General features: G+C 44.4%; 1 protein-coding gene across 1 annotated transcript in view; it reads right to left on the bottom strand.

Annotated features, from left to right (window-relative positions):
- The window catches only part of LOC124795586 (superoxide dismutase [Cu-Zn]-like), a 147320-nt gene that overhangs the window by 72893 nt on the left and 51432 nt on the right, over window positions 1–22995 (bottom strand). The window contains exon 3 of the mRNA XM_047259661.1: window positions 3916–4134. Coding sequence (XP_047115617.1) covers window positions 3916–4134 — 219 coding nt within the window. The remainder of the gene's footprint in view (window positions 1–3915; window positions 4135–22995) is intronic.

The following is a 22995-nucleotide window of genomic DNA, read 5'->3' as shown; positions in this document are numbered from 1 at the left end:
TTCTCGTATCACTTTATCGGTATAGCTGCCAAATTATAACAAGCAGCGCTTTCATTTTGTACATTCTGACGCCCTGAGCGTAGGAAAAAGGTTACATGCATTCTGCTGTTCGTGTCGGACGACGGAAGGCGCAAAAGTATTCCGCAGCACTGTGCGATAAGTTGCCGCACCTAGGAAAACGTAGCTTAAGGAACGTTTCAGGTGATTCTTCAATTTCTTGAGGCGTATTTTATGACGAAATAAATCTCGGGTGAACAGCCTGGTATGGGTGTGCGTAGGACACAATATTTCGGCAATCGACCACGTTGCAATCATCAGGTGCGCTGATGTATTGACCGGCGGTGGCCGCTGCCGCTGCAGAATATATTGGGGCATCAAGGATTGCCCAGTCTGAAAATAGAAGTTCAAGCCATGCGGCTACGCCTTCAATAATAAAAATTGACATTAAAACAATAGCTTTTTGGTTGTCATATTTTTTCTGCTTTTAAATGATTTAAAATACATTAGCTGTGTGGCAATTTTTTATTACTTTTTATTTTTTTATCTTTTATATTTTTTCTTTTTTTTATGCTTCTTTCTTTTATTTTATTTTTTTTCCATTCGCTCACACATCCACACAATATATACATTGTACTCACACATACATATACAGTTAACACATTATCACACTCATTCATTCACCTTTGATAAAATAATAATAATAATAAAAATAAATAGATAGATAGATAGATAGATAGATGATAAATACAATAAAATAAGATTTAAAAAAAATTAATTAAAATGAAATAGATTTGAGTTAAAATAAGATAAAATAAAAATTTAAATTAAAGTAAAATTATTAAATTGTTAAAAAATTAAAATTGTTAAAATTGTATAAAGATATACACACAAGGTGTGTAATCTCGTTATTCACGTAGGTCATCGGGCCATCTAGTGGAAGCCAGGTAGTGCACCCTGTGTCCAAGTTGTCGTACAAGTTCGTTGTCTGACTGTTGCGTGTTTTCATAGAAGGTTTTTGCACTGGTTCTAAATCGGTCTTTCAAATAGGGTACCCCTGCAAGTTGGTGAAGTTCATTCGTTGGGAACCGGTATGGAAGATAGAGTTCTCTTTTCAGAGCACGATTCTGAATTCTTTGTAGCTGTTGTATGTGGGTTGGAGCAGCATTGCCCCACACGACAGCAGCGTAGTCTAAGATTGGTCGCACCAGTGTGAGGTACAATATCACCTCCAGTCTGATGGTAATGTTGACGCTGGATTTAATAATGGATAGAGCTGTACCATTCTTCTCCTGGCTTTCTCTCGAATATCTTCTATATGAGGTTGCCATGTCAATCGCCTATCGAGGGTCACACCCAAGTATTTTGCTGTTTTTGACCACGTGACTGGGGTACCACTTATCTCAGTGGGCTGGATGTTAAGTGGAAGTGGTCTTCTACAGATTGCTATTGCCTGCGTCTTTGTGGCGTTGAAAGACAGTCGCCATTTCGTTGCCCATTCACTCAGCTTATTACATGCTTGTTGCAGTCTTGCCTGGAGGCGTGCAGCATTCATACTTCGGGAGTAAATGGCTGTATCATCGGCGTATAAGGATAGGTGTGTTCTGGTTCAAATGGCTCTGAGCACTATGGGACTTAACATCTGAGGTCATCAGTCCCCTAGAACTTAGAACTACTTAAACCTACCTAACCTCCATGCCCGAGGCACTATTCGAACCTGCGACCGTAGCGGTCGCGCGGTTCCAGACTGAAGCGCCTAGAACCGCTCGGCCACACTGGCCGGCGGTGTGTTGGTAGGTCAGATGTATACAAGATGTATAACAGTGGTCTCAGAACACTGTCCTGAGGTACTTCTGCTTTGATTGGTCTGGTGGACGATATACCATCTTGAGTGCGGACATGAAAAGTCTGGTTTTCTAGATAACTCTTCAGGAGTGTTGCGTGTGACACGGGGACCCCTATATCTAGGAGTTTATAGAAGAGTCCCTCGTGCCACACGCAATCAAAGGCACGAGAAACCTCCAGAAATACAGCCCCGAAGAATTCTTTCCTTTCCATGGCGCTGAATGCTTCCTCAACTAGCCGTAGTAGCTGCTGGGTGGTGGAAAGGCCTTGGCGAAAGCCGAACTGGACGTCAGGTATCAGATGCTCTGCTTCCACATGCTGTTGAAGTCTCTTTACGTATAAACGTTCAAAAAGTTTCTATATGGCAGGTAAAAGACTGATTGGTCTGTAACTAGCAGGTGATCGAGGGTCTTTGCCTGCCTTCGGTATGGCGACGACGTCTGCATGTTTCCATGTGAGGGGGAAGTCGCCAGTTGCCAGGATCTCATCGAACGCGGCCGCTATTATTGGTACTGCAGTAGGTGGTAATTGCTTCAACAGCTCATTAGTTAGAAGGTCTGGTCCTCCAGCCTTCTTTTCGTTTAATTCTTCGAGCTGTTTTGTAACTTCTGCTGTCGTGATCGGTTGAATGTGGTCATCTTCGGCTCGACTGGCGAGGAATCTTGGAAGTCTCTCGTTGACTAGGCCAATGTGGTCAGCGTCGGCAGGGTCATTCATCGGTGTGAAGGTTTTTGCGAATACATCTGCCAAAGCATTTGCTTTGGCATCTGGTTCGCTGATTATATGGTTGCCCACATGTAGTGACCGGCGGTGGGGCCGGCTCCATGTATATATAGGACAATCCCCCTCCCGCTCCCCCCTCAGGCGCTTCCTATGAGTCGGTGCGGTCCGCGCCCCGCGCGCGGTCCAGGTACAGTGTCCGTTCTCCCGCCGTCTGGGCGCTGAGTCCTAGGTCTTCTCGTTCAGGAGGGTCTGCCGTGCTCAGAACTCTTGTCCACAGAGCTCACACCATCTCCGACAGGGACAGTCTCCAACAAGAATTTGACCATCTGAAGACCGTGTTTCAGAGGAACGGATACAAGGAAGGGCCAATTCGGAAGGCTCTATACATCCCACACCTGCAGCACCGGCGGAAACCGAGGATGAACCTCAGGAAGAGGCGGAATTGGCTATTATTCCGTTTTGTGGAGCCTTATCCGGAAAAACTGGACGCATTTTACGTAAACACCAAGTGAAAACCATCTTCCGACCTCCAAGCAAAACCAAGAGCCTTCTTGGTAGTGTCAAGGACAACCTTGGTCTACGTAAATCAGGGGTTTATCAGATACCTTGCCAATGCGGTAGTGTATACATAGGGCAGACCATTTTTACCACTGAGGACCGATGCCGAGAACGTCAACGGCACACTAGACTGCAACCGCCCAGTAAGTCGGCAATCGCTGAGCATTGCCTGTCGGAACTCCACAGCATGGATTGTGACCAAACCAAAGTTCTGACACAGACTTCCAAATACTGGGACTGTGTCATCAAAGAAGCCATACAGATCAGAGTAAGGGAGCCACAACTAAATCGTGACAGCGGTTACATCCTTAGCAACGCGTGGGAACCCGCGATCACCCGGATTAAGAAGAAAAAGGATATTTCCCAGAGTGTACGGACTTCGGGGGAGGAGGGAAGAATAACGAGAGCGTTGCCGGCAGACCCTCCTGAACGAGAAGACCTAGGACGCAGCGCCCAGACGGCGGGAGAACGGACGCTGTACCTGGACCGCGCGCGGGGCGCGGACCGCACCGACTCATAGGAAGCGCCTGAGGGAGGAACGGGAGGGGGATTGTCCTATATATACATGTCGCCGGCCCACCGCTGGTCAGTACATCAGCGCACCTGATGATGGCAACGTGTTCGATTGCCGAAATATTGTCTCCTATGCACTATAATACCAGGCTGTTCACCCGAGATTTATTTCGTCAACGTTTCAGGTGTTCACCTGTCGAAATATCGGCAGATGTCGAGGACTTGACCAGATGGCATTCCTGTAAGTTATTTGTACATGCCGTCTGCTCCGCGGCTTACCTGGTAAGGGCTGTAGGCGGGCTGGAGGCTGTCGCAGCCGTCGCGCAGGTCTCCCAGTATGGTGACGAAGAGACGGTAGAGTCCCGGCGGCAGCCCCGTGGCGTTGCCGCGGACCGCCACGGGACCGAAGGGCGGCGCCGCCTGCTCCAGCCGCAGCTCGCCCACCGCCTCCGTGTTGGAGCCGCTCAGCGAGGCGCGCGCCGTTACCACGGGGCCGTCCTGCAGCACACGACCAGCAGCTAGTTTAGTCCATCTATCGCCCACCAGCCACACTGGATCGAGACTTTGATTAAAGCAGAGCAGCTTAAATCTCTATATGTACAATGAAGCGCCAAAGAAACTGGTACAGGCATGCGTAGTCAAATACAGAGATATGTAAACAGACAGAAGACGGCGCTGCGGTCGGCAAAGCCTGTATAAGACCACAAGTGTCTGGTGCAGTTGTTAGATCGGATACTGCTGCTACAATGGCAGGTTATAACGATTTAAGCGAGTTTAAACGTGATGCTATGGTCGTCGCACGAGCCATGGGAAGCAGCGAGGTAGCGATGGAGTGAGGATTTTCCCATACGACCAGTTCACGTGTGTACCGTGAATATCAGGAATCCAGCAGAACATCAAATCTCCGACATCACTGCGACCGGAGAAAGATCCTGCAAGATCGGGACCAACGACGACTTAAGTGAATCTTTCAACGTGACAGAAGTACAGTACAGCCCTTCCGCAAATCACTGCTGACGTCAATGCTGGGCCATCAACAAGTGTCAGCTTATCAACCACTCACGAAACATCATCGATTTGAACCTTGGGGGCCGAAGGACCACTCATGTACCCTTAATAACTGTACGACACAAAGCTTTACACCTCGCCTGGGCCCGTCAACACCGACGTTGGACTGTTGATGACTGGAAAAATATTGCCTGATCGGACGCGTCTCGTTTCAAACTGTGTCGAGCTGATGGACGTGTACGGGTTTGGAGACAACATCATGAATCCATGGATCCTGCATGTCAGCAGGGGACTGTTGAAACTGATGGAGGCTCTGCAATTGTGTGGTGCGTGTGCAGCTGGAGTGATGTGGGACCCCTCATGCGTCTAGATACAACTCTGACAGGTGAGCCGGCCGAAGTGGCCGTGCGGTTAAAGGCGCTGCAGTCTGGAATCGCAAGACCGCTACGGTCGCAGGTTCGAAACCTGCCTCGGGCATGGATGTTTGTGATGTCCTTAGGTTAGTTAGGTTTAACTAGTTCTAAGTTCTAGGGGACTAATGACCTCAGCAGTTGAGTCCCATAGTGCTCAGAGCCATTTGAACCATCTGACAGGTGACACGTACGTGAGCATCCTGTCTGATCATTTGCGTCTATTCATGTCGACTGAGCATTCCGACGGTCTTCAGGCAGCCCACAGGTCCAGAATTGCTACAGAGTGGCTCCAGCAATACTCTTCTGAGCTTAAACACTTCCGCTGGCCACTAAACTCCCCAGACACGAACATCATCGACCATATTTGGGATGCCTTGCAACTAGCTGTTCAGAAGAGACCTGCACCCCTTCGTACAATTACGTATTTATGGACAGCCCTGCAGGATTTATGGTGTCAATTCCCTCCAGGACTACTTCAGACGTCAGCCGAGTCCGTTTCGCGTCGTGCTGCGGCATTTCTGCGTGCTCGCGGAGGCCCTACACGATATTAGGCAGGTGTACCAGTTTCTTTGGCTCTTCAGTGTATATAAAAGGCAATGTTCGGACTGACTGACTGCCTCATCATCGCCCAAACCCAAACCGCCAAGGATAAAAACTTGAAGTTTACAGAGAGTGTGGACCTTATAATGCAGGCATCATTTAAGAAGGGGTTTTCCGAAATTCCAGTCCTAAGAGAGTGAAATAGGGAATGAAAGGCTTTTTGAAAGTATGTCGGTATTAAGGAAATTTTGAATCTAGAACTACGAAATACTACCATGTACTTGGTTCCTCATACGGAAAATTAAAACAATTGCATTTCAGCATGTTTGGAAATCCAACCATAAGTGGGTGAAACTTTTCAGAAAATAAATAATTACTAAAGAACTACTAAAGTATTTTTACTACATCTATTACAACTGGTATTAACTTCTCGATTAGAAACTAAAAAAAACATGTTTCAGTGTTTCTGGGAATTCTTCCGTTATGATAGTGTAGTAGGGAATGAAAACTTTTAGAAAATATTTCGTCACATTAAAAAAATTTGAAAGCTAATTTTGTGAAAATTAGTATTTCACTTCTCGGTTAGATATAAAGAAACATTTATTAGGGGATGAAAGTCGCTATGGAAATATCTCCACAAGAATGCAAAAGGTATGATAACAAAACCTTTGGGCTACAGTACCAGAATCGCTCTTTGATCAGAAGTAAATTCGGAAAAAAATCTATGATTGTATGGCTTCAATTGACGTCAAAAGCATATAAAGTGTTGCAGTTTGTGAAAAAGATAAAAATTCAATTAAATAAAAAATCATCTATGCAGGCCATACAGTCTACGCGAGTGAAGTAGAGGGCGCTGAGCTAATCACTTAACAAAGGCGAGGCTTCCGGTCCTGGTTGTACATCAGCCAGGTCCCTCTCAGAGCATGCTGATGCTCCACACTTGCAGTCATGTGCAACCGCTCCCCTGTAGAAAGATCCGTTTCTAAAGAAACAAGTCACACCAATACTCAAGAAAGGAAATAGGAGTAATCCGCTGAATTATAGACCCACATCGCTAATGTCGGTTTGCAATAGAATTTTGGAACATATGCTGTCTGTGAACATTATGAATTACCTCGAAGAAAACGATTTATTGACAAATAGTCAACACGGATTCAGAAAATATCGTTCTTGTGAAACACAACCAGATCTTTATTCTCACGAAGCAATGAGAGCTATCGACAGGGGATTCAAACTGATTCCATATTTTTACAATAGATTTACAGAAGGTTTTTGGCACTGTTCCTCACAAGTGACTTCAAATTGCATGGCTGTCGACTATCGTCTCAGTTGTGCGACTAGATTCGTGCTTTTCTGTCATAAAGGTCACACTTCGTAGTAACTGACGGAAAGTCTTCGAGTAGAGCAGAATTAATAGCTGGCGTTGTAGAACTCTGCTGTTCCTGATCTGCAAAAACGATTTAGGAGACAATGCAAGTAGCACTCTCAGATAGTTCGTAAATGATGCTGTCATCTACCAACTTAAAAAAATCATCAGTCATCAAAACAATTTGCAAAACTATAAATAACGGGAAACGTGAAGCCATCCACATGAGTACTAAAACGAATCCGGTGATTTTCCATTGCACAACAAATCACACAAATTTAAAGGCTGAAGATTCAGCTAAATACTTAGGAACTACGAGTAACTTAAATTGGTACCATCACAAACGTAATGTTGTGACGAAAGCAAACCAAAGACTACGGTTTATTGGCAGAACAATGAGAAAATTCAACAGGTCTACTAAAGAGACTGCTTATACTACACTTCTTACGTCCTCTCATGGAGTTTTGTTCTGCTGTATGAGATCCGTATCAGACAGGATCGAAGCAGGACATCGAAAAAGTTCAAAGAAGCACAGCTCATTTTGTACCATCGCGAAACTGAGGAGACAGCGCTGTGGATGTGTTACGTGGATTGGAGAGGTAATCGTCCAAATCAAGGCGTTTTTCATTGTGTCAGGATCTTCTCATGAAATTTCGATCACCAACCTTCTCCTCAGAGAGTGAATATACACTACTGGCCATTAAACTTGCTAAACCAAGAAGAAATGCAGATGATAAACGGGTATTCATTGGACAAATATGTTATACTAGACCTGACATGTGATTGCATTTTCACGCAATTTGGGTGAATAGATCCTGAGAAATCAGTACCCGGAACATCCACCTCTGGCCGTAATAACGACCTTCATACGCCTGGGCACTGAGTCAAACAGAGCTTGGATGGCGTGTACAGGTACAGCTGCCCATGCAGCTTCAACACGATACCACAGTTCATCAAGAGTAGTGACTGGCGTATTGTGACGAGCCAGTTGCTCGTTTGTAGCACGTCATCTTCGTGGTGTAGCAATTTTATTGGCCAGTAGCGTATATAGCGTTTTTTGGAGAACAGATAATCCAGGATTCGGAAACAGGGTACGACACAGCGAGGACCCTACCTTGTGCAGTCTGCACGATTATAAACAGAGTACAGGAAGCGCAACGTTAGCTAGGAATTCTTATGCATAGTACGAGCAAGACTCGGGCTGCTTTTTAAGCCCCGCGCGATTAGCCGAGCGGTCTAGAACGCAGCAGTGACTGTGCGGCTGGTCCCGGCGTTGGTTCGACTCCTGCCTCGGGCATGGCTGTGTGTGTTTGTCCTTAGGATAATTTGGGTTAAGTAGTGTGTAAGCTTAGGGACTGATGGCCTTAGCAGTTAAGTCCCATAAGATTTCACACCCATCTCAACATTTTTGAACTCGGGCTGCCACCCGCCTGACTAACTGCTGCTGCTCGAGTCCTGTGTTGACCTGCAATGCTTGGAGCGTAAAGTTCAGACTGAAGGTGGTTCTGTGATGTTATGGGGATTACTTCGCAGCAGTTGGGCCACTTATTCAGGTTCTCGTGAACTTGGCCCAGAATGTTCAATCCAATATCCTTGGTGACCGCGTGTTGTCATTTCATCTACATCTCAAGTTCAGTAGTACGCTGTAAACACTCTAGTCCTCTAAGATGACAGCAACCATCTTCAAATGGCTGTACGCAAACGTTCCCTATTTGAAGAACAGTAGAGCACTCTATCACACCTCGACTGGCCCACTAAATCACTTGACATTATGTGCATAGAAAAAGTCTGACTATCTGGAAGTGAAACATCGGAATCAACATCCCTCACTTTGGTAGATCGAGGAGATATAATCATCATGAGTGAATTCAGCTGGGCATGACATACCTGAAGAAACTTGAGGCGTCTTTTCTCCATTATCAAGGCTAGAGGCAGTGCCACGTGGTATTACTGAACTGACAAACTTTTTGTCCTGTGTGCTTAAAAGAATTTTCTCGGTGTTCAAACCGCGTCATTTCTGAAAATGGGACCACGCGCCTAATAAGATACCGATTTTGCTCATCTTTCGTACGATTGCAGTATATACTTAGATTAACAATGTTATTCTATTACGATATCTTGTTTCTTAGGCTTTGCCACCTGTAATATTTCTGGCTTAGTCAGCCATTCTTATTAGGCTCCAAGAAGCTGTTCCCAGAGCAGTGGAGGTGCAAGAAGTATATAGATGACGAAATGTGGTGTGAGGTACCTGTGACAGGTGTTAGATTCGGTACCATTCCCGTGAGAAAGACCGCCTGCATAATGCTACTGCTCTGTGATTCGCTATTGTATTCGGAGCAAGGGCGCCAAAACGTTAAAGTATAGTTATTGTTATTAGTTAAACTACACATTGTGATGACTTCACTTTTAATATAAATATCTCTCAACAGCTATCAATCAGTCATTTTAGAATTACTAAAAACAATTTAAATCAAAAACAAAAGACTGAGTAAATTGCAGACGAAGCACTTGGGAAGCGTTCGGGTCACGCCTTTTCTGGTAGGACGCGCGAAGTGTTTCAGGCTGTTCGTCACTCTGGATGAGGCAGTCGAGAAGAACAGACATATTGTCTGTCGTAGGATGTGTTTCCAATTTTTAAGTTCCTGTTCGTCACTCTGGATTAGGCAGTCGAGATGTACAGCCATGTTGTCTGTGGCAGGATGTGTTTGCCAGTATTCAGTATTAAAAGATTCACTCCGGTAGTCATGAGACACAGACACGTGACACAAATAGTGTAAAGATACATTTTCGTAAACATTGTGTTTGATCAGGTACTTTGCTGTATCAGAAGGTGTTGTGATAAGATCATGTAGTCTTCTCGTGTGGCTATCAGTGGCGTAGCGTGAGGGGAGACTTTGAGACTTAGTCTCCCCTGCATTCGTGCTTAAAAAAGATGCAATATTAATTCATAACAAAAATATAAACAACTTTCTACCAAGAGCACTAAATGTGCGAAGACATCATTTTTGTAGCCCGCTATCGCACCCTGAGTATTGGTGTATCTGCCTGCTTGAGTCTCGACTGCTCTGCCTCCGCCTCCCTCCCCTTACCTGGCTGCGTGCGCCTGAGCGTTAGTGGCAATATCGGCTCCCCTCCACTTCCCTTTCCACGAAGGCCGGTGCGCTGCACTTGCTAGCGGGTATCGAGACTAGTCTCTGCCGCTTCTATGCTGGCTTTTAACACGGAAGTGAACAGACGCGCGGTTTGTGTTCATAGTCATTCTTCTGTGATTTTGGTGCATATTTTCGTTGTGTCGCCAACATGACTGAGCCAGCAACTGAATACTAGAATTTTTATTAAAAACGCCTTTTTCTACATTAACGTACAAAAAAAAGTGCAAATTGAAGGACAAATGACCTACTCCTATACTCAGTGTGGTTTTAAGTGAAGCCAAACAAAAACGCACTTTTCAGACAGCCTGGTACGAAAAGTATGCTTGGCTGACTGCGAATGCAGTTAATAACAGATTATATTGTTATAAATGTCTTCTGTTTGGTGGTGAAAAGGAATGATGCAATGAGGGCATTTGTACAGTAAAGAACTTTGACAGGAAGCACAAAAGCATCAGATATCAAAACGTCACCTGCAGAACAAAGAAGCATTTCAGTTACTGGGCAAAGTAGAATTGAGCAAGCCCTTTCTGAAGCCGCTCGCCTGACAGCAATAAAATACAACGAACAAGTTGCATCCAGCAGGAGAGTATGGGCTCGTCTTATTCAGGCAATTGTATTTCTTTGTAAACAAGAACTAGCCTTTTGCGGCCATCGAGAAGACGAATCCTACAGCAACAAAGGTAACTATCTGGAATTGTTGGATTTACTAGCTCAAGGAGAGCAGTTAATCCGAGACCATCTGCCATCATCTTTAACCTTTAAAGGAACTTCTCCAGATATACAAAATGATGTAATAGAAATGATAACTTTGGCAGTTAATGAGAAAATAAAATCTGAAATTCAGAACTGCAATTTCATTTCGATTCAGGCTGATGAAACATTGGACGTGTCATGCAAGAGTCAAATGAGTATAATATTCAGACACTGTATTGCAGACAAAATTGAGGAAAGATTCGCTGGATTTTACAATGTTTCTGGAGATAAAAGTGCTGAAGGTTTGTCAAACATTATTCATCCACTATTGAAAGAATAGAATGCGGAAGGAAAAGTGGTTAGTCAAACATATGATGGCGCTTCAGTAATGGCGGGCAGAGAAAGAGGACTACAACAATTGGTGAAGCAGTTCTGTCCCTATGCGCTGTTTATTCATTGTTACGCACACCAGCTGAATTTGGTACTGTTACATGCTTCCAAAACCATTCGACAAGTACGCATGTTTGTAAGTGATCTTACTGCATTCCGTTCGTTTTTCAGCAAATCATCAAAACGAACTGTTTTGCTAACTGAGAAAGGATTTAAACTGCCACCTGCAAGCAACACTCGCCGGAACTTTCATTCCAGGGCAGTTTTAAGAACATCTAGTTATTTCTCAGGGCTATATAGTGTTTTTAAATGTATATTTGATGATACAGACTCTCAGTGGGACCCAGAATCTTTGAGCTGTGGTGTGGGAATCAAACGACGGATGGATGATTCTACGTTTGTCTACTTGCTTTGCTTCTACCGAGGGTGCTTGGTTTATGTTGAACATCTCTTTAATGTTCTTCAGTCAACATCTGTCAGTATAACTGCTTGCCAAGACGAAATAAGAACTGTTTTGAGAAACTTACGACAATTAAGAACTGAAACATTCGTTGATGAATCCATTAAATGCAGCTTATGTTTGAATGGCAACTTATCATTCTGTGACAGTCAAAAGACATCTCTCAGGGCACCAACTTACGAGATACTGGATTTGCAAATTGTTCAGATGGAAAGAAGGTTTCCCCAAATTCAGTTTGTTGAACTTTTGAACGAAAAGTGTTTCCCGAACTATAAAAAAGAATTCCCAAAGTTGAAACTGCTTCAATTATTAGAACAGTATTCTTTTTCAAACAAGAACAACTTGAAAGTGAACAGTGTAACATAAACGCTGAAGAGAAAAAACACTTATATCAAAGAATCCTCTTAAAGTACATTGTCAACAATTATTTAGACTCCGTTTATGAAGAAACTTCGAAGTTCCTGCGTTTGGTTTTGACCCTACCCGCAACTAAAGTAAGCAGTGAACGAAGCATGAGTGCTCTTAAACGAGTGAAGAATTATTCATTACGCCGCGAGAAGCTGAAAATGCACATCGAGTGAAGAATTATTTAAGGAATTCAATGTCCAACATCCGGTTGTCGTTTTTGAGCACGTTAGCCATAGGAAAGACACTACCTGGAGAGCTATCCAGTGATCAGATCTTTGTAGACCGAGTTATAGACTTCTTCGAGGAAAGAAAAGACAGGCGCATTGCACTTGTGTACAAGAAAATATAAGTGCTTCTTCTCTTGCTGCTGGGGTTCTACAAATCTGTCATCGTTTCTTGAACAAGTTAGTTATTATTATTCTTCCTCTTATTATTATTATTAGTGGCAATGGTAGTAGTAGCTGTTGTTTTATTTAATGCATTTTGTTTCATTTGTTTAAATGATTGTTTATTGTACTATTTTGTCTCCCTATAATAACTGCAGTCTCCCCAACCTTTACCACCACGCTACGCCACTGGTGGCTATATTAAAATACGCTAGTGACATCCCAAAGAAGGGATTATTATTTCAGAAGAGAACCTCGCTAGAAGTCAGTTTCAGCCTCAAGATACAGAACCTACGACCTGCGTGCTGTTTTCTGCGCTGGGGACATGAACTTGAAGACAGCAGGTTAGTGAACTATAACAGAACCTTCGTATTCCGCACAGTGCAGTGGAAACAACTAGGCGCCTCACGTGTACTGCATGCACAGAACAAATGTGCTCAGTGACACGTCATCTGCAGTAATGCAGAGGAGGTAAAGGAGGATGATCGTCATTAACAGCAACAGTCAGTTCATTCTTCCTTTCTTGCCGTACACCTTAAACCGATATCCCAATGTCTCTTCACATCGGTGATTATTTGGCAACGGTTTTCAGCAAATTCTTCCATTACGGATCTCGAAGCCAGCGATTATTAACGGCACGTCCAAATACGCGTCAATAGCCGCTAACGCAAATAGAATAACAGAGAATTTAATCACTAGCTACAATACTACCTGTCGTGAGTGACGTCATAGAGCAAATACAGTGCTGCTTCTGTCATTAACTGTAGAATATTCCGGTGCATTGGTGTATTCAATCAGTCTTCATTTAGGACCATCAATAAGCATCGCGACCGCTTGAATCGCTGGATATGACTTGTGTGACCATGCGGCCAGTAAACCTGTCGCACAGTGATATATTCTGCCGTGGCGCTGTGCGAACACTGATTTATGTGACGTAGGTAAAACGTCCTCCATACAGGTATTAAGCTCATAAATCCACAGTTGCTTCTGACTCGCGCGCGCACACACAGACATACACACATACGTATCCACATGCGCTGTTGTCGTCGTTCCATTACGTGTCACAACTGCGAAACAAAAAATGAGATTAAAGTATGTTACGAGCTTCACACCTGTCACTACTTGCGTTCAAAATATTGTCTATAGAAATTCGTTTTTCCTCGCTGGAAAAAGGTTACTGAAACTATAAATTCCCTTTCACGATATGTGCACTCCACATCGCGACACTTCATGATCCAGCAAAATAAAAGTGACAGAATCTTTTGATAGGCTCGCAAACCTGACGCCGTGTGCCATAAAATGTAGGGTGTTCCGAAATCTACAGTAACGAAGTAAAATGTTTCAAACGTTCTACTGTACTGTACGGTTTTCTTTCCGCAGTTGAGAAGCCGTGAAAAAAGAGGCAGCACATTAATTGATCTAATAAAATTAGTTAGTTAAAAAATTGACTGTTAATTTGCATACTGTTTCATTCCAATGTAGGTCAGTAGTATCACACTGTAACTCTTTCGAAGTAGTAAATCTGTATTTGGTAGTTATACTTCATTATTGCATGTGCCACAGTCGTTCTAAGGAGCTATGGAGGTTTAATGTGCTTACGGGAAATCGTTAACCGCGAATATAAGTATCGACAGATATCAATTGTAGCGAGCTTTATCACCGAATAATCCGTTTAAGCTATCTTAATGAAGGAAAAAACTGAATATGGAGTTTGAATAGTTATTGTGTTTATTTATTTGTTGAAGCCAGAAGTATCACATTTGAAGTTTAAGATTCCCATGAAATAACTTCAGTTCTCTCCAAACATATCCAATACACACAACTTGCAATCATAGTTTCTAAATGAAATAAATACACTCCTGGAAATTGAAATAAGAACACCGTGAATTCATTGTCCCAGGAAGGGGAAACTTTATTGACACATTCCTGGGGTCAGATACATCACATGATCACACTGACAGAACCACAGTCACATAGACACAGGCAACAGAGCATGCACAATGTCGGCACTAGTACAGTGTATATCCACCTTTCGCAGCAATGCAGGCTGCTATTCTCCCATGGAGACGATCGTAGAGACGCTGGATGTAGTCCTGTGGAACGGCTTGCCATGCCATTTCCACCTGGCGCCTCAGTTGGACCAGCGTTAGTGCTGGACGTGCAGACCGCGTGAGACGACGCTTCATCCAGTCCCAAACATGCTCAATCGGGGACAGATCCGGAGATCTTGCTGGCCAGGGTAGTTGACTTACACCTTCTAGAGCACGTTGGGTGGCACGGGATACATGCGGACGTGCATTGTCCTGTTGGAACAGCAAGTTCCCTTGCCGGTCTAGGAATGGTAGAACGATGGGTTCGATGACGGTTTGGATGTACCGTGCACTATTCAGTGTCCCCTCGACGATCACCAGTGGTGTACGGCCAGTGTAGGAGATCGCTCCCCACACCATGATGCCGGGTGTTGGCCCTGTATGCCTCGGTCGTATGCAGTCCTGATTGTGGCGCTCACCTGCACGGCGCCAAACACGCATACGACCATCATTGGCACCAAGGCAGAAGCGACTCTCATCGCTGAAGACGACACGTCTCCATTCGTCCCTCCATTCACGCCTGTCGCGACAACACTGGAGGCGGGCTGCACGATGTTGGGGCGTGAGCAGAACACGGCCTAACGGTGTGCGGGACCGTAGCCCAGCTTCATGGAGACGGTTGCGAATGGTCCTCGCCGATACCCCAGGAGCAACAGTGTCCCTAATTTGCTGGGAAGTGGCGGTGCGGTCCCCTACGGCACTGCCTAGGATCCTACGGTCGCTGCGGTCCGGTCCCAGGTCGACGGGCACGTGCACCTTCCGCCGACCACTGGCGACAACATCGATGTACTGTGGAGACCTCACGCCCCACGTGTTGAGCAATTCGGCGGTACGTCCACCCGGCCTCCCGCATGCCCACTGTACGCCCTCGCTCAAAGTCCGTCAACTGCACATACGGTTCACGTCCACGCTGTCGCGGCATGCTACCAGTGTTAAAGACTGCGATGGAGCTCCGTATGCCACGGAAAACTGGCTGACACTGACGGCGGCGGTGCACAAATGCTGCGCAGCTAGCGCCATTCGACGGCCAACACCGCGGTTGCTGGTGTGTCCGCTGTGCCGTGCGTGTGATCATTGCTTGTACAGCCCTCTCGCAGTGTCCGGAGCAAGTATGGTGGGTCTGACACACCGGTGTCAATGTGTTCTTTTTTCCATTTCCAGGAGTGTATGTTATATCAGATACATGAAACGTAGTAAAAAAAATGTATGCCTGAAAATGTATAAACGCAGGTTTGAAACCTGCCTCGGGCATGGATGTGTGTGATGTCCTTAGGTTAGTTAGGTTTAAGTAGTTCTAAGTTCTAGGGGACTGATGACCACAGATGTTTATCCCGTAGTGCTCAGAGCCATTTGAACCAAATGTATAAAGTGCAGTAAAACGACAGCGCTGCCGCTATATTTTTAACGATCAAGATCGTAAACGGCAATGGTCAGTACATTCTGTCATTTTTGTTCCAAAATTGTGTGGCTTCCTAAGAAGGATGTGATTTTACCTTCTCGACAGCTCTGCGAGATCACTAAAGATGTAAAATACCGTTTTTGTCATAGACGTTTCAGCATTTCCTGTCTCAGTCTCCATAGTATCCAGATTGGAGATATTCTGATGATTCGATTCATTGGACGAGATGCGTACGTCGCATTATCCAGCCTTCAATCTCCAATGGCAATCCAGAGAGGTTCGGATTCTGAATGTTGCCAAGAATTTATATGTGCACAAAGTAGCTCCTCATTCGGAGCCCATTAATTTTCTTTCTATGCTGCTATATGTGCGCACTTCTGCAAAAAAGTTAGTGGTCTAGTCTGATGCATCTCCAGGTCTCTTAAAGCATGTGCAGAACATGCATTAATTTAAGTTTAAAACTTCGATGATTGCATATGATGAGTTGTCCTGTATGATTTCTTTCCCGTAGATTCGATTACCTTTTCGGGCCTTTTCTGCTACTCGCTTGAAGTTCGAATTGTTCGTTAATTAGGTGCAGTAATGAATGATACTGGATGCGCCTTTCAGCTTCTCTTGCACTTGCGTACACCAATGAAAATGAAAGCAACTGAGATTAGCGATAAATTTCACATCAAAACTGAGGACCAATTACATGATTAAGTTAAGGACTTGTGCTGAAAAAAAAAACACACATGACAGACGATAGAATAAGAAAAGAATAAGGAAGCTAAAAACAGGCCTAAAGAGTGTTGCTGGTTAAAGAAATCTACTTGTATCTGACGTAGAGCTTATTTGAGGAACATATTTCTGAGGTGTTTGTCTCAATCATGGACTGTGAGAAAGACAGAAAAGAATAGATTCGAAGCGTTTGATATACTCTGAGATGACAAAGTTCATGAGATAGCGATGTGCACATATACATATGGCGGTAGTATCGCGTACATAAGGCATAAAAGGGTAATACAATGGTGGAGCAGACATTTGTACCCAGGGGACTCATGTGAAAAGGTTTCCGATGTGATTGTGGCCGCACGACGGGAATTAAAACTCTGAACGCGGAATGGTAGTTGGAGCTAGACGCATTTGACATTTCATTTCGGAAATCTTTAGGGAATTCGGTATTCCGAGATCCACAGTGTCAAGAGTGTGTCGATAATACCAAGTATCAGGCATTACCTCTCACCACGGGCAACCGAGTGGTCGACGACCTTCACTTAACGACCGAGAGTAGTGGCGTTTGCGCAGAGTTGTCAGTGCTAACTGACAAGCAACACTGTGTGAAATAACCGCAGAAATCAATGTGGGACGTACGACAAACATATCCCTTAGGACAGTGCTGCAAAATGTGACAGTAATGGGCTATGGCAGCAGACGACCGACACGATTGCATTCGCTAACATCACGACATCGCCTGAAGTGGCTCTCCTTGGCTCATGACCATCTCGATTTGACCCTAAAAGACTGGAAAACCGTGGCCTGGTCAGATGAGTCCCCATTTCAGTTGCTAAGAGCTGATGGTAGCGTGCCATTGTGGTGTAGTTTCCACGATTGTCAGAAAGGCAGCATCAAAGCTGCTGGTGGCTCCATAACGGCGTGGGCTGTGTTTAATGGAAGGGACTCAGTCCTCTGGTCCATCTGAACCGACCATTGACTGGAAATGGTTACCGTATACTTTGGCAGCTGAAGCATAAAAAAAGTACCCAAAATCGATGTCGTCTTATAAAATGGTTCAAATGCCTCTAACACAATGGGACTTAACATCTGTGGTCATCAGTCCCCTAGAACTTAGAACTACTTAAACCTAAACTAACCTAAGGACATCACACACATCCATGCCCGAGGCAGAATTCGAACCTGAGGCTGTCTTTTTATAGAACAGATATAAAACGTAGATGGAAATTTATATAAATTAAAATCATTATAAAATAAAGTAAATTAGTCACTAATGTAATTAAAACGCTGCGAAAGCCTCACAATCATCACCTAAGGAAAGCAGCTGCTCAGTACATCCTTATATGGGTCCAATTATGCACCGTGTCAATCGATTTCCGCTTCGTCGTCGGTATCCCGTAATAAATCGTCCTCAGTGCCATCCACAGCATTGGAAATCCTACACATCTTGAAGTATTTGATCACTGTTTCCCGTTTCACTTTTCTCGCGATTTGATCACGAAATCACACAGAACATCAAGTGATGCAGCCTGCATTGCTCCACCTTTCTTATAGGACTTCTCGCCACTCATCATCCAATAGTTCCATTGTTCCAGCATGTGGTCTTTGAATGGTTTATTCAGAGAGACGTCTAAAGGTTGTAGCATCGATGTCAAACCTCCCGGTATTCAACAGTCCTGATACTGCTTTGCGCTGCGTGATTTTTGGTGTTCTCACTTACGTGACTGCGAAACGTCTCCCATCCCAACAAACTTGGTTAATTTCGTAGAGCACGTGATCGCCTCTGCCACACATTTTCCATCCACAATTTTACACCGTTCTTATCCATCCAGTCCTTTACGTTAAAATATGGGAAAATGCCTGGTGGCAATTTATGTTTTAGTAATGGTTTTCCGCTTGAACATGGCCACAGGTTTTAACTTCGTTCCACCTTCCATGCATGTTAATACTACTGTAAACGCCGGCCGTGGTGCCCGAGTGGTTCTGGGCGCTTCAGTCCGGAACCGCGCGACTGTTACGGTCGCAGGTTCGAACCCTGCCTCGGGCATGGATGTTACTGGTGTGTTTAGGTTAGTTAGGTTTAAGTTGTTCTAAGTTCTAGGGGTCTGATGACCTCAGATGTTAAGTCCCATAGTGCTCAGAGCCATTTGAACTACTGTAAACCTGGCCTTTTCCTGGCGGAATCGAACCGTTTTATGCCTTTTGTTTGCACAGTCCTATTGCTTAACATGTCGAACGTTCATCGGTGTTTCATCCACATTTCCAATACGAGATAGTGGAAAGTTGTATTTTCGCCTCATACAAATAACAAACTTATGAAAACTCGTAACTTTATGGTCAGTATCTTTCGGTAATTTCTGCGCAGATTTTGTTTTCTGCAGTATAACCAGATTTTTTTCTGTTCCAGATACGATTGCACCAACTTACGGTTTCTTTAAATTTTTGCCGTGATCTAGATTTGTTCGTACCGACTTCAGTTCATAAGCCCTAATCATATTCTTGTAACAATATAACAATTCTGCCTCTGTTCTTGTACCTATTTTGCAACGCTATTTTCTAAATCTACCCAGCAAGCTGTTCCCCTTCTCACAGAACACTTTTTAATTTGACATTTTTTTAAATCCTTCGATAATCTCTTGCCATCATCTGTGCTGCATCGTAAGCCGTTGCTGCAGCACTGTTGTTCGAGTCTGTAGCCTGTTTCACGACCTTTAACTTGAATCTTGCTTCGTATTTCCTTCTTTTTGTTGGTTCCATCATTAGGCATACACTTTAAAAATTTTACGCCGATTACAAGTTCAGTAGAAACTGAACACACAACACAACCTTCAGCAATACTTGTTAGCTGTACATATGAGTTCGTTGTTCGGCACGTGCTTCTATAGGCAAAACCGTAGCAATCCAGAAGGAGATTTTTGCTTTATGACGTGTGCAACAGTACCAATTGTTTATTAGTCCAGAGCGGGTATGTCCGCAAGATTGAATAGCCAATGCGATGCTTTTATAAATATTGATGATCATTGCCCGAATCAGTGTGCATATTATTATCCAAACGATCACTAAATTTACAGGCCGTTGACAGTTTGGGGATCGTCTTATAGAACGGGCGTGTGGTAAAACTATATACGAGGGCTATTCGGAAAGTAAGTTCCGATCGGTGGCGAAATGGAAACCACTGTGAAAATCCGATGAAGTTTTACACAGATGTGTTTTGTAGTGTCTCTAATACGCCCGTCGATCGCAGCATGTCACTCTTTCCAATTCTGATAGCACAGTGAGCACGTAAAGATGCCTAGAAAATAATGTCTCCCGCCAAGTATGAGGACGTAGTGAGAGATTTGCCTGATGTCCTGCAGCCCACATTACATAACTGTCATGCGTTTCGTTCTTCATGACAATTCTCGGCCGTACTCTGCAGGGGCAATACAGATCCTCCAGCAGCGTTTTCGATGGGATGTGTTCGATCACCCACAATACAGCCCGCAATTTGCTCTTACTAAGTTTCAGCTCTGCTCAAATGAGCCGTTACCTATGAGGATCATATTTTGGCACAGAAAACGAGCTGTAAGCGAACGCAGAGGATTGGCGGAAAGCACAGGCGGCTGCCTTCTATGGCGAGGGTATTAGAAAGTTGGTACAAGTACAACGCTACGACAAATGCCTAAGTCGGAGCGACGGCTATGTAGAAAAGCAGCTATAAGGTGTAGCTAACTATTGCAAATAAAACATTTTCGATTTTCGCAGTGGTTTCCATTTTGCGACCGATCGGAACTTGCTTTCCCAATAGCCCTCGTATCTTTGACGGAAATTTATACCTCATCTTATCCGAGGGTCGTCTTTTTCGCCGAAATATACGGTATGTTCTGTCACTTGGAGACAATTTGCAGCCGTTCATGGACTTCATGTCACCGAACAACGATGTCATGTCACCGGACCACAGTTATTTGTGATGATTTGAGCGAATGATTTGGCCACCCAGATGCCCTGTATGAATCCCGTCAAACATTTATGGGACATAATCTAGAGATGAGTTCGTATACAACATCCCGCATCCACAGAAATTTCGCGGTTATGGACAGCTATAGAGGTAGGGGACTTCCAACGACTTGTTGAGTTGATGCCACGTCAAATTGTGCAATACGCAGGGGAAAACGAAGCCAGACACGATATTAGGAAGTATTCCATGACTTTTGTTACCTCGGTGTATGGTGTTACAGTAATATGCTGAAAATTAAGTGACTGATAACAAAAAATGAAGAAATTGTCTAAAAAATGGGCGAAGAATGTAATATGTGGAAAACACTGGAGGGAAGAAGGAGCGTGATAGTAGTACAGTTTTAAGACATTAAGGAATAACATCTGTGGTACTAGAGGGAGCCGCAGAGTGCTAAATCTGCAGTGGAAGACAGAGACTGGAACACATAAAAAAAGTTGAGAATCTCATGTGTACATGCTACGCTGATATAAAGTGGTCACAGGAGAGGAAGCCGTGGAGGGCAGCATGAAACTAGTTTGAAGGCTGTTGGTAGAAAAACTAACTTGTACAAGTAATGCATTATATGTCTCAGGCGCGTAATATCATCTTCAAGACAGTCAAGTTCCTTGCCTTTTGCGCATCCTTCTACAGCATATGGATTGAAGAAAAGTCTTTTCCGAATCAGATTTATAAGTACATTATTTTACTTTATAAATTTATTAAGCACCTGTTAATGTCATACGATGTCACATACTGTCAGATGAAGTACTACAGCTGCAGTGATCTTCCGATCTGGAGCGACAGGAATGATAATCAGCAGAATTCAGATTTAACTCTCGATTTCGAACTCACTCGTGTTGTCACGGTTCTGTAAATACACCTGTTACTTAGATGTATTTTTCGCTGTGCAATGACTACGGCGTATGAGAAAATACTGTGCTCGTCATTTGATCTGCGGCGTCTTCATGAACCTGTAGGAACATTTCGCTCAGATAAAGGTGGGCAAGTGTGGCGTTTATAAGCGTCCCTTCTTCCCAGGCATTGTGCAGTGCTTCGTATAGACTAAGAAAGCTCACACAAAGATGGATAAGAGGTGAAAACACAAGGACTAACGTTAATGCTATGTCTCTTTAGTACTGCGGTTCTCCATAGAATCGGCAGCGCTTGTTTCATCTGTGCTCGGCACACGGCATCCATATGTATGGAGCTATATCTTAAAATAGAAGCACAGAATTGCTTTTCCATGTAAAAATGAAACTGCGTATATTTACACACGCGACGTACTCGGTGATTACACACATCCTCATATCGGTAAATTTCGTCCTACAAAAGAAAAACGGTCAGCTGCAAAGCGCTCGTCTCGTTGTCGAATATCAGGAAAGGTAAACTATCCAACGCATGGAGGGATCAGAGCCATTTTCCAGTTTGCTTCCTGTAGGGCGTATTCACGGTGAGGGCGCTGCTGCTCGCAGAAATGTACTTCGGGCAAGGTGGAGCGGTAGTGGGCACCGAACTCGCATTCGAGAAAATGGGAATTCAAATCCCCCCTTCAGCCATTCAGATTTAGCTGAGCCGTGGCTGGCTCAAGCTATGCGTTGGGTTAAACCTTGGTTGCTATTCTGTGTTGAGCCTCCCGCAGTTATCGCGATTATGCTGTTATCCTCTCTTTCCGCAGGTGGCAGCAGCGGAGTGTATCGATATTCACACCTTGGACTATCTTTGGCCTGGCGCTTATAGTTTCTGGTTTGGCTGTGTGCGGGCACTGGTCGATTGATGTCGAGCAGCGAGGAAATCTCCGCGTCGCGTAGTTTGGCAGGGCCCTTTGGCGGCCTCTATGTGGTGTCCGAGTGTGTGGTGCTATTCCCATTGCTACGAGTTTCGCGGCTCACCGATCCTGGACATGAAAGTTGAGTTTTAACGTGATCTACCAGCAAGACACGACTGTTCATATTGTGTCGTTTGGAATTCGTTGTCGGCTGTTGAGATATTCCGGTGAGCAACAACGTGTGTTTTCAAGTTGGCAAATTTTAGCCACCCTCCGGTGGAGTTTAACTGTACTTCGTTATTTGAATTGAAGTGCAGCAGCGGAATCTTCTGTCTTGTGGCCGTTAACTTTCCGGTTACCTGCCCTGGCCGTTAACGTAAATTCAGGAGTGTATTTTCCTCATCGTGTTGTCGCTGTCCAGCACGGTGTGTAGTTTGACAGCTGAATGTATAATTGGTTGTGGGCGCCAATACCTTCTACGTTGTTCCATTGAGCTCCCTGTTGTGTACTGGTTGGGTGGAGCGCAGGTTATCTTGTCAGTGGGTCCGTTGACTGTCTGTCGGTTGGGTTGTTGTCGGATCGACAATGGTTGGGTGACT

The sequence above is a fragment of the Schistocerca piceifrons genome, chromosome 1 (genome assembly GCF_021461385.2).
Source record: "Schistocerca piceifrons isolate TAMUIC-IGC-003096 chromosome 1, iqSchPice1.1, whole genome shotgun sequence".
Lineage (NCBI taxonomy): Eukaryota > Metazoa > Arthropoda > Insecta > Orthoptera > Acrididae > Schistocerca > Schistocerca piceifrons.
The sequence above is the reverse complement of the archived record's forward strand: the minus strand, read 5'-3'. Positions and strand labels throughout refer to the sequence as shown.